We start from the raw sequence: 16,686 nt of genomic DNA on the forward strand, positions 1-16,686 counted from the left end.
TTCCTCGTCACCTGCAGACTCTCCATGCTCCAAATCCTTGTCCTGACAGGTATCCACGGGCTGGGATGGGAAACCTCTGCCTCCTCATGTCTGTTCCCAGACACGTGTCCCTCTCTCTGGTTCCTTCAGCCTTCTTTTGAACATAAGTAACTCAAGATTTGATAATGTGACATGTAATACCCAGTCCCTGGCTAACCTATGTCCTTCACTCCCCAAAGTGCTATGCCCAAACAACACCCCAGGGAGTTCTGGACTGCAGGGAAAGCCAGTGGGGGAAGAACAGGGCTGTGTGTGGAACAGGTGCTAACGAATGTATGTGGATGGTCTGAACTGTACATGAAGGTTCTCAGAGGCTCCTTTCAGCAGAGGTCACTTACGTTCCCTGGACTTCTCTGTTCTTGAGTACAGCTACCTCTTACCTCTCTATTACTCAGTACATTTTACAAACCATGAGTTATAAAAAGATAACCGCTTCTTATCCTACCGTGGAGGCACTGAGGGAATAACTGAGTTTATGCTTTGGAACCGACTCACCCCCAGCCCATCCTAATGCAAGGCAGCTATCTCCCCCACCGCAAGCCGAAGTCAGCCTAGAACATGGCCCTGGGCCTCAGGCAAACCTTTTTAAAGCTTACAAAGAAAAAGTCAACTGTTCGGTCTTTACCAGACTAATCTAACCATACACTGAAAGATATTAAATGTTCAGCTGTTTTCTGTCCAGGTGTTTGAGGAGAGAAAGACTAGAATTTTTTACGAATTCTCTTGAGAACCTAACATATCTGTCCACAAAATGGTTTAGGCTTATATAAAAAAGAATTTCCTTAAAGTCTACTTCTTTATAACCAGGATTGTCACCACCTGTTCAGTTTCAGGCTCCTGTGCAGTAATACAGTAAAAACAAACAGTACAGTCTGCATCTTCATTATGGTGACTTCTGGAAACACCCCTGCCTGCCCCTTGCTCGTCTCTGCCCCACCAGAATAGCACTTCATACCCGCTCAACAGAAGGGGCCTTTGGAGTCGCTGAACCCCACCTTCTCAAGCAGCCAAACCAATGGAAAAATAACCTGTTTCCACTTCTGGAAGTGCTGATTAGAAATTAACACAATTCAAGAGGATTGCAGTTGTATGCATGTAATTATCCATTTAGACTTGGAGAGGGCCATTATTAGACACGCCACTCTCCTTCTCTCACGCACCCTGGTCCCTCTGCACTTGGATTTCATGAAGGTCCTCGGGCACACACATGGAGGAGTCTGCTTGCAGAGCTCAGCTCACCCAGGCGGGAAGGCCCCAGGCTGTCAGAGAAAATGCTTTCTCACACCTTCATCCTCACGTTGAACAAACGTGGTATTCTTTAAAAACAGAGATAAACACAGATCTCTCCAAGAAAAGCCACATAATGTATCCAATCCCACATTCCATGACCTGTGAAGACTGAAGCTATGCAGCTGTGACTCACCCCATGGATATTCAGAACTAAACCAGGCACCAGAGAAGACACCAGCCACCATGCGTCAGCTTCCAAGTCAGGGCTGCGTCACCTAGACACTGCTCTCATGTAACAACCATGTAACAGAAACTGACTGTGTCTAAGCCTTTCTTCAATCTAAATTTTTAGTCTTCTAAATATTTTAAAAACCTATATACCCACTCTGTAGCCCCTTTCTATGTCCTAAATACCCCTCTGGCTTCTCAAGGCCACCCTATGAATTTAAAAGACAAGGTGTGTCCTCCTAAGTGAAGTTTTTGGTTTCTTGCAAATCTCAGCTACATCCTCATCTCTGAGATGCCATGCAGCCAGAGTTTCTATGGAAACGCTAAAGGATTACCCACAAACAGTTAACCCTGCACACTGTGCTGACGAGTTCTGTGGGCCCACTGCAGTAACACTCAGAAGGCACTACTCTAGAGCTTGACCTAAGAATGAACCACATGCAACTGCCAACATTCAAGCATTTTAACATACAAAATCAGAAACTTCACATGGTTCAACCTACTATGTAAACTTGTCTAACCCTCCTAACAAACCCACAAGGCAAGCTTTACAAATGAGTAAACTAAAACATAGATCACTGAACAATTCGTCACAGCCCCACTGCTAGTAGATGGTGAGGTGTGGATTTAAACCCGGACAGCTGAAGCCTGGGAGTCCAGACTAAGGCAGGAACTCAGAAGAGGATGGGAAGCCCACGTGGCAACCTCTGCTGAGTGTACCTTTCACTTCGATGGTGGCATTTGCTTTAGGAGCGCTCTGGAAGTGGTACACACAGTGGTATTCGCCTGAATCCTCAGCTCTCGGCTTGTTGATCCTACAGAGATGGGAAGAAAAATCAAGTGAGGAAGCCGGAAACAATGGAAATATATACCAGGAGTATCCAGGGGGCAACCAGGGACCTGCTCTCTGAATCATGCCCCTGAATGTAACTCACCTCCTCCTAACTAAAAGGAAAACACCACCCTCTGGATGAATGCTTTATTCCTTACTGGGTGCCAGGAAGACAGAGTGATACATGTTCCCTAGCCTTAAGGTGCTCCAGTCCAATGAGAAAATAAATCACAAAACAATTCATCAAAACAGAAAGCAGTATAATCAATGTTTAGATAGAGAGGCTGGATGGAGCCCACAGAAACTTCCTGCTCACCTGGTGGTTCCAGTCAAACAAGGAAGAGCAGGAGAAAAGGACACCCAGTTCCACGCTTCCCTAGAGGCCTTGTTCTGGCAGCCTTTTCTACCCTGTAGTGCAGCGGCACACCATTTTACAGGTCTACTCAGTAACAGGACCCGGGCACAGAAAACAAACCAACCTGCACTGAGAGCACCAACCAGACATGCAGCTGACCTTTTCAGGATTTTAGCTGCAGCTGGCACTGCAGGGCCTGTGTGATCTTCCTCTTCACCCACCTTCCCAGCCTCTTCTCAGCCACTTCCAAGCCCTGGTGGTCTTTCTTCATTATTTTTTTAATGTGCCGAGCTTGTTCCTATTTCCAAACCTTGACATTCCAAAGTATGCCCGTCTATCACTCCTTAGCCACCTAAGCACCTTTTCCATGGGTCTGGGCCTACACGTTGGTTGCCTTCTGCCCATCCACAAATCTCAGTGATATGCCCCTCCCTGACAGCCTCTCTCATATTACACTATAATTCTTTACACAGAACTTATCACAACACATTATTATACAGGGTGGGGCAAAAGCAGGTTTACAGTTGTTCATGTAGAAAATAATACTTTGCCTGGCTTGTGGATAAAGTATCAAGCTGAAATTCTGAGGTGGCCGGTTTGAAACCCTGGGCTTGTTGGATCAAGGCACATATGAGAAGCAACTACAAGTTGATGCTTCCGCCCCCCCCCCTTTCTCTCTCTCTCTCCAAAAACCAGTAAGTAAAATCGCGGTAGAGCGTTGGCCTGGCGTGCAGGAGTCCCAGGTTCAATTCCCGGCCAGGGCACACAGGAGAGGCGCCCATCTGCTTCTCCACCCCTTTCCCTCTCCTTCCTCTCTGTCTCTCTCTTCCCCTCCTGCAGCCGAGGCTCCATTGGAGCAAAGTTGGCCCGAGTGCTGAGGATGGCTCCATGGCCTCAGGCGCTAGAATGGCTCTGGTCGCAACAGAGCAACGCCCCAGATGGGCAGAGCATCGCCCCCTGGTAGGCATACCGGGTGGATCTCGGTTGGGCGCATGCGGGAGTCTGTCTGCCTCCCCATTTTCAGCTTCGGAAAAAATGAAAAAAAACAAACAAACCACATTTAGCCTGACCAGGTGGTGGCACAGTGAATAGTGTTGGACTGGGACACAGAGGACACAGGTTTGAAACCCTGAGGTCACCAGCTTGAGTGTGAGATCATAGACTTGACCCCATGGTCACTGGCTTGAGCCCAAAGGTCGCTGACTTGAGCCCAAGGTTGCTGGCTCAAGCAAGGGGTCACTCGTTCTACTGTAGCCCCCAAGTCAAGGCACATATAAGAAAGCAATCAATGAACAATCAAGGAGTGGCAACAAAGAACTGATGCTTCTCATCTCTCTCTCTTCCTGTCAGTCTGTCCCTATTTGTCCCTCTCTCTGACTCTGTCAAAAAAAAAAAAAAAAAGCTTTAGATTAAAAAAAGATAATACATTAATAAATAATGCAAAAATAAAGTGTGTGTTTAGCATACTTGCAACCGTAAGCCTACTTTGCCCCACCCTGTATATTATGTGACTGCTTGATCATTGTCCATTTCCCAAGAGACCAAGTTCAATATTGATAGGCACTGTTTATCTGGTGCCTAATTCTATGCCCAGCACACAGCCTGGTAGCTGGAATACAGTAAAGGCAAGAATAAACAGATGAATGCACACAAACTCGAAAGAACAGAAGCAAACAGCTGGGCACAGATCCGAACCAAGTTAAGCAGAGAGTCAGAAAGGAGGACTGTAAGAAGTATGCACAATGGCCAGAACTTTCTCTGAATCCCACAGAGTGACCCAAACAAGCTTTCTTGCCCCTGTGGATGAGCTTCACACCAGCACAGTCCTGTCTGGCCTGCACCCCCTACCCCCTCCTAAACATGTGCAGAAAGGTTGGTGTGTAATTACAGAAAATAGAAACAGCGGCCTCCAGATCAGAGGACAGACTGTATAGTTCCTGCTCGTTTGCTTGGTGGTTAAAAAGGGATACTTGTGCTGGTCACGTCTCCACTGACTAACAAATGTCAGAAAAACTCCTAACCTTGATCACTGAGTGGCCCAATGCACTTTTCCACCTTACTACTGATTCCAAAAGGAAACATGAGTTAAAGAGACCGTGCATGAAGAAAGGCACTGCCACTGCCCATCCCCTGGGTGGTCTCAGCATGTTTGTGGCTGCATAATACTCTCAGAGGAGCAATGAAGTCTTCTCAATTTGATACAAGTACCTCTTCTTAAATCAACACTCTCCCGTGGGAAAGCAGACACAAGTCACCTGCCCTTAACAAGTCTTCCAGAATTTGGAGGTGAAGCAGAGCTCTATACTGTATTCAAGGCTTAGGCAGACTCTAAGTTCCTTGAGAAGACTTGGGAAGGTGAGGTCAGGCCTATGGGCCAAAATCTTCCCACAACTTTCCCTGTGACTGGCTGCTGGAAGCAACAGAAGTGAATGGAGAATGACCACCACAGCCTAAATAGAAAGATGCAAGATCTAAGACGGGCTCCATGGCTGACTTACTAGGTGCCCCAAGGGATTCATCAGTTGTCATTCCACAAAGTTTGGGAGAACACAGATTCCTCGAAAAACTCTGACAATGTACAACAGCCTGGAGAGCTTTAAATAATCTGCGAAAATAGATTTTATAAAGTCAGGCTCAAACTTCATAAAGTTACAATTCAAAGCTTTGTGGATGACATAGCACAAGACCCCAAAAAACATGACTGAATGTCTCGTACACTGAAAAGAGATATTGTAAAACAAAAAACAAACAAAATCAAACTTGTAAAACTAATGGACAGACCGGGAAACAATGCTATTTATTCCACCCAACACCTCTACTTGAGTAACCTTTTCCAAACTACAAGGATATAGCTGATGCTATATTTGACGCTATATTTCCAACTTCATATCAGAAGAAACTATAGTGGACAGATTAACGAACCTGCCACTAAACACTAGGGCACAGCAGAAAGCAAGCACTGATCTCATTCCAGAATCAGAAGACCTGGAACCCCAGCTTGACTATTAAACCTCAGATCCAGTATTTGGCCTTGAAAGTAGTCAACAGTTACTTCAATCTCAGTTTCCTTAACCCCCACCCCAAAGGAGGAGGATCCACAATTAATGTGGATTAACTAAATAAAGGGTATAGAAGGGTCTTCAGGATGGCCCCCTGAAGCCACTGGGCGCACTGGCTCCCCTGCCCTTCCAGCCCTCCCTCTCCGCATAGCAGTGCTGCCAAGCAGGGCAGCTGACCCTCTTCCAGATCGGTTTTTAACCAGGAACAAATATTCTGAAAGGTGAGATGCCATGTGTTACTAGATATTCCAGACAGCACCAAACCTTTGGGTGCCACGGGACACTGACCAGCAAATATTTCCATTTCATTGAAAGGTATGTCCAGGATACCACTCTTATTCCACATCCCTAAACAGCCCCACACCCACTGGTCCTTCTTAGGTCACAGTTATACTAAACACCCTAAAGGGTAATTCACTATGAAATCTACCCAGAGGAAAGATCGCTTAGGGTGATTTTGCTCTAAGAATCCTAAAGAAGATTTCAGTCTGTTTCCTCAAACCACTGGATTAGGTCAAGAGATCTGCATTCTACTTGTGACTTTCCAACTGATGAGCAAGAGCATTGTGATCCCGAGCAAATCACTCCCTATGCCCTTAGTTTCTCTATTATCATAGTGATGGGAGCCTTCTATGGCTCACAAACCAAGCTGCTCTTTAGAATCATTTGGAAATCTTTTATAAAACTCTGGGCCTCACCTAAGATATACTGGACTAGACTCCCCAGGAGGATCAGTCTCATGTTTGTCTCACACAGCATAATTATGGGTGATGAAGGTCATGTAAGCTCAGCACACTCCCCCATCCTTCCAGAAGACGCCAGGCCTTCTCACCTGTACTCCATGTTGCTTGCATTCTTACGAGTGGCAATCAGTTCTACCCCATTCTTTGTCCAGTAGCTGTGTGACAGGATGTGTGAGCTGGAAGTGAGGTTACACTGCAGGGTGATGGGGGTAGCAGAGACCTCTGGAATGGTGACATCTTCGCTGGTGACAATCCTTGGCTCTGTAATAAGAGTGCACAGTGACAGGGGCCACAGCCTTCCACTCCCTGCAGCCCTAGCCTGAAAGCTGGGTGGGGTAGGATGGGGAGACTAGAAGAAGAGGGGGGACAGACAGGACCACATGAGGAATTTCACTTTACCACTTTGGAGGAAATTAAGAAAGGAAAAACAATGATTATAAACAAATGACCACTAGCGCAGACAACAGCCTGAAGACCCGCTGACCTAGATGTGAAGAGAATGGGAGTATTACGGTGTGTGTCCTCGCAATAGTCCACTCACACCTCTGAATCCCATCGTTTTATAATGTAAGAACCACCAACCAATTCTGCTTCAAATAGAAAACCAGGCTCCACCTTGCAGTCTGAAGATAAAGACAGCATCATTTACATAACTAATAAACTCCCTATGGAGTCACTAGGGTAGGAACAATCATAGCAGTAATTAAATACATGTATGGGTTTTTCCCATCAATCTGATAAGCCTATGGCAAACCAGCCATGGCCATTAATTGTACAGAAAAAGACAGTGTAGATCCTAAAAGCAAACTTCCTGTTAAAATTCTATTGCATTTTCCAAAATCTGTCAAGGGAACATTCTTAAGGAACCATCAGATTTCTGCAGCCCATACATTATTTACTCCCCAAAACTAATTTTCAGAACTGCACTTTCAAACACATTCCATTTTGAGGTAATATAACTAGAATGCAGTAGGTGCTGGTATTACAAGCTCCTGGAGTTTTGGAGCTGAAAGGCCCTTAAGGAGTCCACTGAATCCCATTCCTTAAAAGCTAGAAAGGTAAAATTACTGTGCAAGGCCGTAATTGTTATTGGTGGCAAAGCTGGGCCTAGAAAACACATCTGACTCAATTTCTTATCCCTGTCCCCCAGCCGAAAATCACACTACCCCCTTCCACCTAGGGCAGTCCGATGCTTTGTATTCTGGTTCTGTCCTGGACTAAGATAACCTAGAATCACTAGGTTTAATAGCTACAAAACTAACCTAAGTCAAATGTCATACCACAATGACCAGGAATTTTTGAAGGCACACTCTATGGTTCCTGGAAGGTGTGTCCTGAAAGCATTTGCACTTCCATCCCCATATTAAAGCCAAGATGTCTCTAATCGTGCCTGTTGGTTCTTTCCCCAGGGTTAGTTCTTTTTCTACTTTTGGTCATTTTCAGGTGAAGTCTAAATTACATCTTTTCCCATTCCACAATCAGAGGTATCTGCTTATTTATTTATTTATTTTCCAATTCTTTTTTAGAAATCCTGACTTCCCATCTCCCTGTACCTGCTACTTCCTATCTCCACTCTGCAGCAGCTCCCTGATACCGCTCTGTGCAGCGTCCTGTGGACCCTGAGCTCCGGAGAACATAACTCTCCCTCCACGGACACTAAGTTGTGTGGGAAAGGGAGAGGAGAAACAGGTCATGGGACACTTGAAAAATGTAATGCCCCAGACCTCCTTATCATGTAATATTTCTGACTGTATAGCTCGTTGAATCAAAAAAAAAAATGTGTTAAATAAAACAAATCCTTAAGTTTGATCAATCAGATTGGTTCTCACTATTGTCCAACTCTCGCAAAAGGACAGTGGTTATCTTCCATTCACTGGTCCTCATCAGTAACATCAAACAGGGTCTCTAGGTACAGATAATGGAGGCATGGCAGCCACTAACACAAAAGCAGATGCATGTGAACATGTTAGCACAGTGGTGTCCCACGATTTCCAAAACAGACTGGACAGAAGCCAGACCCCTGGGCCTCAAGTCGAGCAGAGCAGCTGCAGACCCTGCAATGGAAGGTGCACACACACCATCAGCAGAAAGCACCGCAACTCCGAAGAAAATCACAACCAAGCGAAAACAAAAGAGAGAACCAGTACTTCACAGAAATTAAAAAATATAAAGGAAACATTAAAACCCAAACACACTTAGGCTTTTACTGAATTTTTATTGTCCAATTTCATTTTCTGTCCCCTTAGGGACTCTCCCTCTGGTTCTTCCTCTCAGATTACACTGAGAAACGCTGAACTGAGAGTGAGGCCAAGAGCTTCCAGATGTTTAAATAAAGGGAGGCCAAACTAAATGCTGCTCTTACTTGTGGTGATGCAAACGACCACTGTAGCTCAGGGGGTTAGTGACTTGATGAGAGCAACCTGGAAGGCTTTCTGCCAAGAATTCTTAGAAGACAAAGCAAAGCACTTTTCCCCTTAAGTGTTAAATATCCAGGAGAAAGGCAGCTGGGAGCAAGTGGACAATTTAAATAGGTTCAGATATGATTTTGCACATTAGGAGGGTCTGAGGTGGGGAGCCTCCCTCCTATGATTGCTGTATATGGAAGCCAGTGCTGACCAGCCACTCTGGACACAGAGCCACATCTGCATTCTGCACCAGGATGAAGGTGGGGCTTTTTTTTTTTCTTCTGTAACCAAGCAATGCCCACAAAAGTCCAAGAGAGAGGAACATTTAGAAGAAGTTCAACATTTTTTTACCTGCCATGGACTCCTATTTAGAAGCAGTAGGCAGGAGACTCGTACCCTAGCCATCATTCACACATCAAAGAATATATTATGGCCAGTGAGAGAACCTAAAAACTGGGCATGTTTCTCTTCCTGCCTTGCATTACTCAAAGAGTTTTGGGGGGTAGTAATATCATTCTTAGATAGTATACTCGATCTCACCTTGGAGGCACATGTCCCTGCGGATCATAAAACAATCTAACGAGGGTGGAATTCAGGGCGTTTTTTTGTTTTTTAAAGAAGCCTTGCTCTCTAAAACAGTCAACTGACTGATAGGGAAGTCTGGGGGAAAACCAAACTAGCCAGGGTTTCATTCAACCACATGCAGACACCCCTAAGTTAGGAAGCTGACTTCCAAGTAAACTGGGGGAATGCTGTGTACTCTCCATGTTGGCAGGTAAGTACTCAAAGTCTCCCCTTCATCTACCCTCCTATCATGACCCTTTAATGTGAGTCCACTGGAGTCAGGCTCCCAGGAATACAGATGCCAAATGCCCAGCCCATTCCTTGCTTACAAACTTCTGCAGACCTTTGTGGCCACTTGGGTAATTCTGCTTTTTTAAGGAAAGGAGCAAGGGGGACAGCAGAAGGAGGCATGCAAGGGGGGAAAAGTTGTTAAATAAAAGAAAAACTGCTGGGTTAATATTCCCTTCTTCCACATAGACAAGGTTTTCTTTTCCACTTTCCAGAAGCAGGTTCTCTAATTCAACAGTGCCAACTGCAGCAGCCTCTCCTGTCTCTCCTTGGGGCCTCGCTTCTGCGTAGGCTTCTTCCAGGTTACTGTATAAATATATAGATTCAGGGCCCATCTCATGTTACCCACTGTTATTACAAAGTTCCTCATAAATGTACTTTACTATTTATTTTTACTCCCTTCTAGTCAGTCAGTTCTCTAAGCCAGGACTGGCTGCAGGTCTCTCACTGAGAGAGTCCTGGAAGAGAAGGGGAAACACCCAGAGGCTCCTTCTGTTTAACAGAGGATGCTCCCTCAAGTACCACCGGGTCGGATGCGGAGCTGGAACTCTTGCCGAGCTGGGAGCACTGGCTCTGTGGTGGCTTCTCCCCCTGCCCACCACACAAGTATAAGACACTTCAGAAACAGAGGAGACCACAGAAGCCCCAGCGTCCAACGTCTTACTCGTATCTGCTACAGGGGATGCAGGGGAGAACGGATGCAGGGGAGGATTCTGAGGCAGCAGCTCCTCTCACCCTCATTGCTCACAGAAACAGGGATACCTCTACTTTCCTCTTTTTTTCAAGACACAATAAAAGGCCCATGTAAATGGATTCTGAACTATTTCTCGGTAGCCAGCCTCTGGGATTAGGAGCATGATGCCAACAATCAATCAGCAGAGTCAACATGCTTGTAAACAGGGTTCAGAGACATCTCTGACTTCAAAACAGCATGGTGAGGCTTTAAATAAATACCTTGCAGCTGTGTCACCTGGCTCCACGTGGAGGGAATCTCAGGCCTCTGCTTTTAAAAGAAGAGGAGACGAGTGAGGAGTATGCTGCTGCAGTGGGGGGCTGCTATCAGAGAAGTACATGCCACTGTTTTAGAAAAGAAAAAAGAGCTAAGGAAATATCCAAGCTTACATGCCACCAGACAACCGAAACGTACCAGCGCACCGCACCCATGGCGACATTCCCATCACAGAACAGGATAACACCAAGTCACAGCGAGGGAGAAGGCAAGGCAAACACAAACTTAAAACCACAGAGGTGAAGGCAGCTACTCAAAGAGCTTCAAACAAATGAACAGAAGAAATAAAAAGTCGTTAGACTGGGGAGAGAAACAAAAATAGAAAGGCACCAGAGAATAAATCAGTGAAAGGACGGCAGGAAACCTACTACAAAACTAAAAGGAAAGGAGAGAAACAATTCAACACTAGACTGGTCTGACTGCCTGGTTTTGTGAGTTTTAAGTGTTTTTGTTTTTTTTCCCCCCAGCCTCCCCAGGACTTCCTCCCCACCTCTTCTCAATGCAGATGATTTTGGACAGGCACGACTTCCCCAAGCTGTTTGTTCCTGAGGAGAAAGACACAGAGAAGGGCTGGGGAAGAAGGGAGGAAAAAAGGACAGCAAAGGAAAAGAAAAGGCTGCCACAGATGTTTTCATACACTACAACCAGAGGGCATGGGTCTGAAGAACAAAGACAGGGGGTGGGGTGAGTGACTGCACTGGGGAAGAGGGAAAGGAAGCAGAGGGAAGGGTCATCGGGCCACTTCTAAGGACTACAGTACTACTACTGTAGGGTGCTGGACTCACTCTGAAGGACGCTTATGGTGGCCTGGGCTCGAATCCATGTTATGGAGGGGTTTTGCCTCAAGTCATTCCTCTTGGGGTCGTTGCTGGCCCTGCACTCGTAAGTCCCAGAGTCCTCCAAGGTAAGCCGGGTTATTCTCAGCACACTCACGCCGTTTGACCCGTAGGCGGTGTTTACGGTGACACGGCGCTTCCGAGCACCGTCCCACAGCTGTCTGAAAGACTCTGCTCTGTTGACTTCTGCGTACCACCACTGGATCTCTGGCGTGGGGCTCCCGACCACATCACAGTACAGCTCAAAGGCGTCCCCAGTGAGCTTAGTTTCTGACATGGGCGACTTGACAAACCCAGCTAGAGGGAGGGGGAGCAGGAATGCAGTGACAGGCCAATCAGAAAAAACAACAAAAAAAAAGAATCAACAGGTGTTAATAGTAATTTAAAGAAAAGAAAAAAGCAAATGAGTTGCAAAGAACAAAAAGAATTCATTTTAAACTATAGAGACAGTAAATAGCATTTCATACAAGCTTTTAGAAGAAGAACCACCTTGGGAAGCTTAAGAAGCAAAGGCAGGCTAATTACAAGCTGGGGCAGTTCAAGTGCTGGCCAGGCAGAAGCAAGCCCACTGGGAAAGCAGGTCAGCAATGGGCCCAGCTGGTAGAAAGGAGAAAGCCTCAGGTCTCAGAGAAGAGTCTCTTTCCTTAGAGCGAAAACCATAACCTTTTCAAACTCAGACAAGTGATGAAAGATAACCAGAAGTGGCAGTAGATACATATGCCAAGTCAGGATCTCTCTTTTGGATGAATGAACACTTTGTCAGAAATACAATGTTTCTTGTGGGCCTCAATAAGAAGCATTAAATAATAGATGAACACCTCTTGGGAGTCAGAGTTCAAATTTCAACTGAAAGGTTAGCAAATTTCTCTCTCGTGCAGGAGACTGTCCTGCATTCAAGGTAACTTTCCCCACATTCTACTCTTCCCTGGGCCTATGGCAAACAAACCACCTAGTTACCTGTGATGAGGGAGGAGCCTCTACCTGACTGCAGGCCCTCAGGCATATAAGAACAGCCCATCTGGACTTCAAAGTGAGAATTACTAGCCTGACCTGTGGTGGCGCAGTGGATAAAGTGTCGACCTGGAAATGCTGAGGTCGCCAGTTCCAAACCCTGGGCTTGCCTGGTCAAGGCACATATGGGAGCTGATGCTTCCAGCTCCTCCCCCCTCCTTCTCTCTCTCTGTCTCTCCCTCTCCTCTCTAAAATGAATAAAAATATATAAATAAATAAATAAATAAATAAGTGAGAATTACTATGGGGGTCAATTCAGGAGGAAACCAACAGTAACAGCAACCCAACTCACTGCCAGGGAATGGAGGTACTATGTCCTCCATGATCCCATAAATCCATATAACTAGAAAATTCTCCTGAAAAATCAAGTCTTAAAAATAATGCCTGACCTGTGGTGGAAAAATAACCATGGTACTTGACAGGTTCTCTCTACATAAGTTGCCTGGCTCCTAGGGGCCAGCTCAAAAAGAATGAACAATGGATAATGATGAGTTCAACTCTGTTAGCCAGGTGCTGCCCAGAAACTAAAGTTGATGCCTACTTTCACTTGTTCAAAATTTGCTTTAGGTTACACTTTCATAAGTGGAGAGAAAATTTTAAAAATCCAGGCTTATTTGAAGAACTTGGGAGTGGGATCCACAGAAAACCAAATCACAGTGCAAGCACACTTTCAGCTATGTATTCCACCCAGGGGTCCAATTCAAGTAGTAGGACAAGGGACAGGGTGAGAAGCTAAAAGAGGGCACTCTGAGTGGCTGGGCAATTTCTCTTGAGACTAAACCAGCCTCTCTGCAGTGAGCAGAGCATGGGGCCGGGATCTACCAACATCAGACTGAAAATACCCCAGAGGAGAGATACAGGTTCCCAGAGGAGAGGTACAGGTTAAACGAACAGTTTTCCTCCAGTCCACACGCCAAGAATGCAGTGGAGCTGGCTGAAAATGGAGGTACTAATGGACAGTTTTCTATTTATATCCATAGCAGTATTTGGAGGTAAATTCCACCCCATGATCCTCAGAAACTACTTACTCAAGCAGAGGTCAAGACTAGCCTTTCAATACTGGGGAACATTCCAAATCTGGGGAAGAAGGAATGCCGTCATTAACAGCCTTAGACTAAACGTTCTGCCTTGAAAATGCATTCTAAATCACCTCTTTAGATCAGCGTCAGTTCCTTAGATGGAACTATCTACCAGAGCTCCACAAGAAGCCAGAAAGATGTTATTCTCAGATGCAGAGGAAGTTTTAGAACTCCAGAAAGGAGATGCCAAGCCTCTGTATGGAGAACTGCATTCAACTCCAGATAAAGTGGTATCAAAGGAGCCATGTCTTAGTCTCACAACTGCCACCTGCCAAACTGTCAGAACCAAAGCCAACTAATATAGAGGCGAGGTAAAGGAAATCGGTTTCATTCATTTCACTCCTGGTTCAGTCACCAGTTTTCTCAATGAGGTACAGTATTAGTAAATCCTTTGAGAGTAGTGAAGAGTATTATCGGTACTTTGTTTTAATCATGTTCTTAATCATTAAGTGGTTCATAAAGCTCATCTCACATTCTCTGTAAACTGTGAGAGGAAGTTATGTCCTCTCAAACGCCATGATTAGCTACTTGATAATGCTCTAGAAATCTGTTAATGGATCTGTTTTCTATTTTTTCCCCTTCTTCCAAATTGCACTTCCAAGCAGGCTTAAATGTATGTCTATTTATCAAGCTATTGGCCACTCTGATGTAAGAAGAACCCAGAACCACAAAGAACCCATCCAACCCCAGTGTAATCTCAAATCTCAACACCACACAATTCAAAATCGGCTGAGGAACAGCCTGAACACAATTCCCAAGACAGACACCAAGCAAGTCACTCAACCTGACAGTGGCAGCCCAAAGGTAAGACTTCTAAGGAGGAAGGAAAGCATGTCAGATTAAGTTTAATTTTCAACCTACATACAGGAAAATTGGACCAAATTTCAAAAATCCCCATTAAGTTAGTAAATTATATGATGGATATTTAAACCAACCTATCTAAAAACAAGATTAAAAATTCTTTAAAACACTAATATACATTTATCTGTGCTCTCTAAAAGCACATTATTATTAGATGTATATAAGTGGTTTTCAATAGCCAGTCCGCACACTGTGCTTTGTCTGCCAGAAATTTTGTGAAGATTACAGAGTCTATAATCATGAGGTCTGTAATCTTCATACAGCACAGGTTGGTTAACTCCTTCATGGACCGGCATGAAATTTCTGATGGACTGGCACCAGTTGGCGGTTTCAAAACACTGATGTATATCAACAAATAACATTTTCTAAGTATGTGTTATATGTTGGACAATGTGCTAAGCACTTTATCTCACTTAATCCTCACAACAGCCTTATAAGATAGATGCCATTATAACCTCCTTTTTGATGTGGAAAATAAGGTCCAAAAAAGTTAAGTACTTTGCTTACTGTCACAAGCTAATAATGAGAGTCTGGCCTGGAATCCAGGTGTGTCCAAAGCCAAAGCATGGCCTCCTATTACTTCCCACAACTATAGTCTATGTAAGCTTACTAGGCTGGAAATGTTTTTAGTAGTTATTTCAAAGTTAAAGATGTCTTTTGTCACCACTGAGAATTGAATAATTTCTGGCCACCAAAAGCCAGGATCCCTCCATTGGAATGTGCAGAACACTATGATTACTGACTCCTTAAAATTATACTACAGGCCTGACCTGTGGTGGCGCAGTGGATAAAGCATCGACCTGGAAATGCTGAGGTCGCCGGTTCGAAACCCTGGGCTTGCCTGGTCAAGGCACATATGGGAGTTGATGCTTCCAGCTCCTCCCCCCCTTCTCTCTCTGTGTCTCTCCTCTCTGTCTCTCTCTCTCTCCTCTCTAAAATGAATAAATAAATGAAAAAAAAAACTATAGAAAAACTATTTAAAAAAAAAAAATTATACTACAGTTACAAAATAGAGATAGAGAAGCTCAGGATCAGAGAGTTCCTAAATGCAACTGTGCGTTTGTTTTAGGGGGGAGGGGGAAGAAGTGAAAAACCATAAGATGGTTCTAAAGCAAAACTGTCCCCTAGCTCTGATGTCCATTGCCCTGCTCTTGAGAAGGCTAGTTATATAGGAAGTAATTTAAAAGACATTATATGCATTCTCTGGTGTTGTAGTCACTGGCCAAATTAATAAAGGGAAGCACCTAGAAGTTTCAGAAAACATAACAGTTTACAAAGTGCTTCCACACATATCACATCTCATTTTGTACACATAATTTCACAAGGTTCATAGGGCAGGTGCAGAGAAAGGCTCATGATCTGCCCAATATCACTTAGGCAGGTATCCAGACTAGCTGGGAACAGAACACAGGTCTTCAGCTCTTAGTCTAGTTCTTTCCAGTAAACTTGACTGTCTATAAACAAACTAAGTAGGGGATTCCTTGACAGCTGACACTCACCAAAGATCATGAAAACAGCTCTATACTGCTCTCAAAAATTAGGGGATATTTTATTGCTTCATATTCATTTTGAAATATCCCCTAATTTTTGTGAGCAGTATATTTCTCCTCCTAGAAGCAGGGAAAAGAAAAAGTCCTCTCTACACACTGCAGGCATCCCTACAAGATACTGTGGATTGAGGTCCAGACCACTGCAATAAACCAAGTCATAATCTTTGTCCTGGTGGAGAGAGGGTCTTGCCTTGCCTTCAAATTGTAAAAAAATATATAATCTCTGTATTATGCCTATATTGTGAAATCACAGTTAGTTAGCAAGGGAAAGTTATTAGCAACTATCTGCCTCATTATCTATCCAAAATGAGCTCCAATTCAGAAGGGAAGAACAGGCTAGCAGCAGCAGGAGGGGGCAGGCAGCTCAGAGCCTGACTCACTGCCCTGTCTTTCATTACCAAGGGCTTTCAAACAAGCATGTGCCCTCAACTTGTGAGCACACAATTGCCTAACGCTGGCAGACCAGCAGAAGCATCTGTTTGATCTGGGTCAAAGAACTTCTAATATTTTGGGAAAAGCCTAAATTTCAGAAAAACAGCCTCCCACTCCTTCCCTATCATCATCTCCAGCCACTGTAATACATACCTGGGCTCAGAC

General features: G+C 44.7%; 1 protein-coding gene across 1 annotated transcript in view; it reads right to left on the reverse strand.

Moving 5' to 3' along the window:
* Window positions 1-16,686, reverse strand: part of NPTN (neuroplastin) — an 83,480-nt gene that overhangs the window by 21,204 nt on the left and 45,590 nt on the right. Inside the window, exons 2-4 of the mRNA XM_066341536.1 lie at window positions 11,538-11,885; window positions 6,576-6,747; window positions 2,218-2,312 (exon numbers count right to left, since the gene is read on the reverse strand). Of these exons, the coding sequence (XP_066197633.1) occupies window positions 2,218-2,312; window positions 6,576-6,747; window positions 11,538-11,885 (615 nt within the window). The remainder of the gene's footprint in view (window positions 1-2,217; window positions 2,313-6,575; window positions 6,748-11,537; window positions 11,886-16,686) is intronic.

Source organism: Saccopteryx leptura, chromosome 6 (genome assembly GCF_036850995.1).
Source record: "Saccopteryx leptura isolate mSacLep1 chromosome 6, mSacLep1_pri_phased_curated, whole genome shotgun sequence".
NCBI classification, from domain to species: domain Eukaryota; kingdom Metazoa; phylum Chordata; class Mammalia; order Chiroptera; family Emballonuridae; genus Saccopteryx; species Saccopteryx leptura.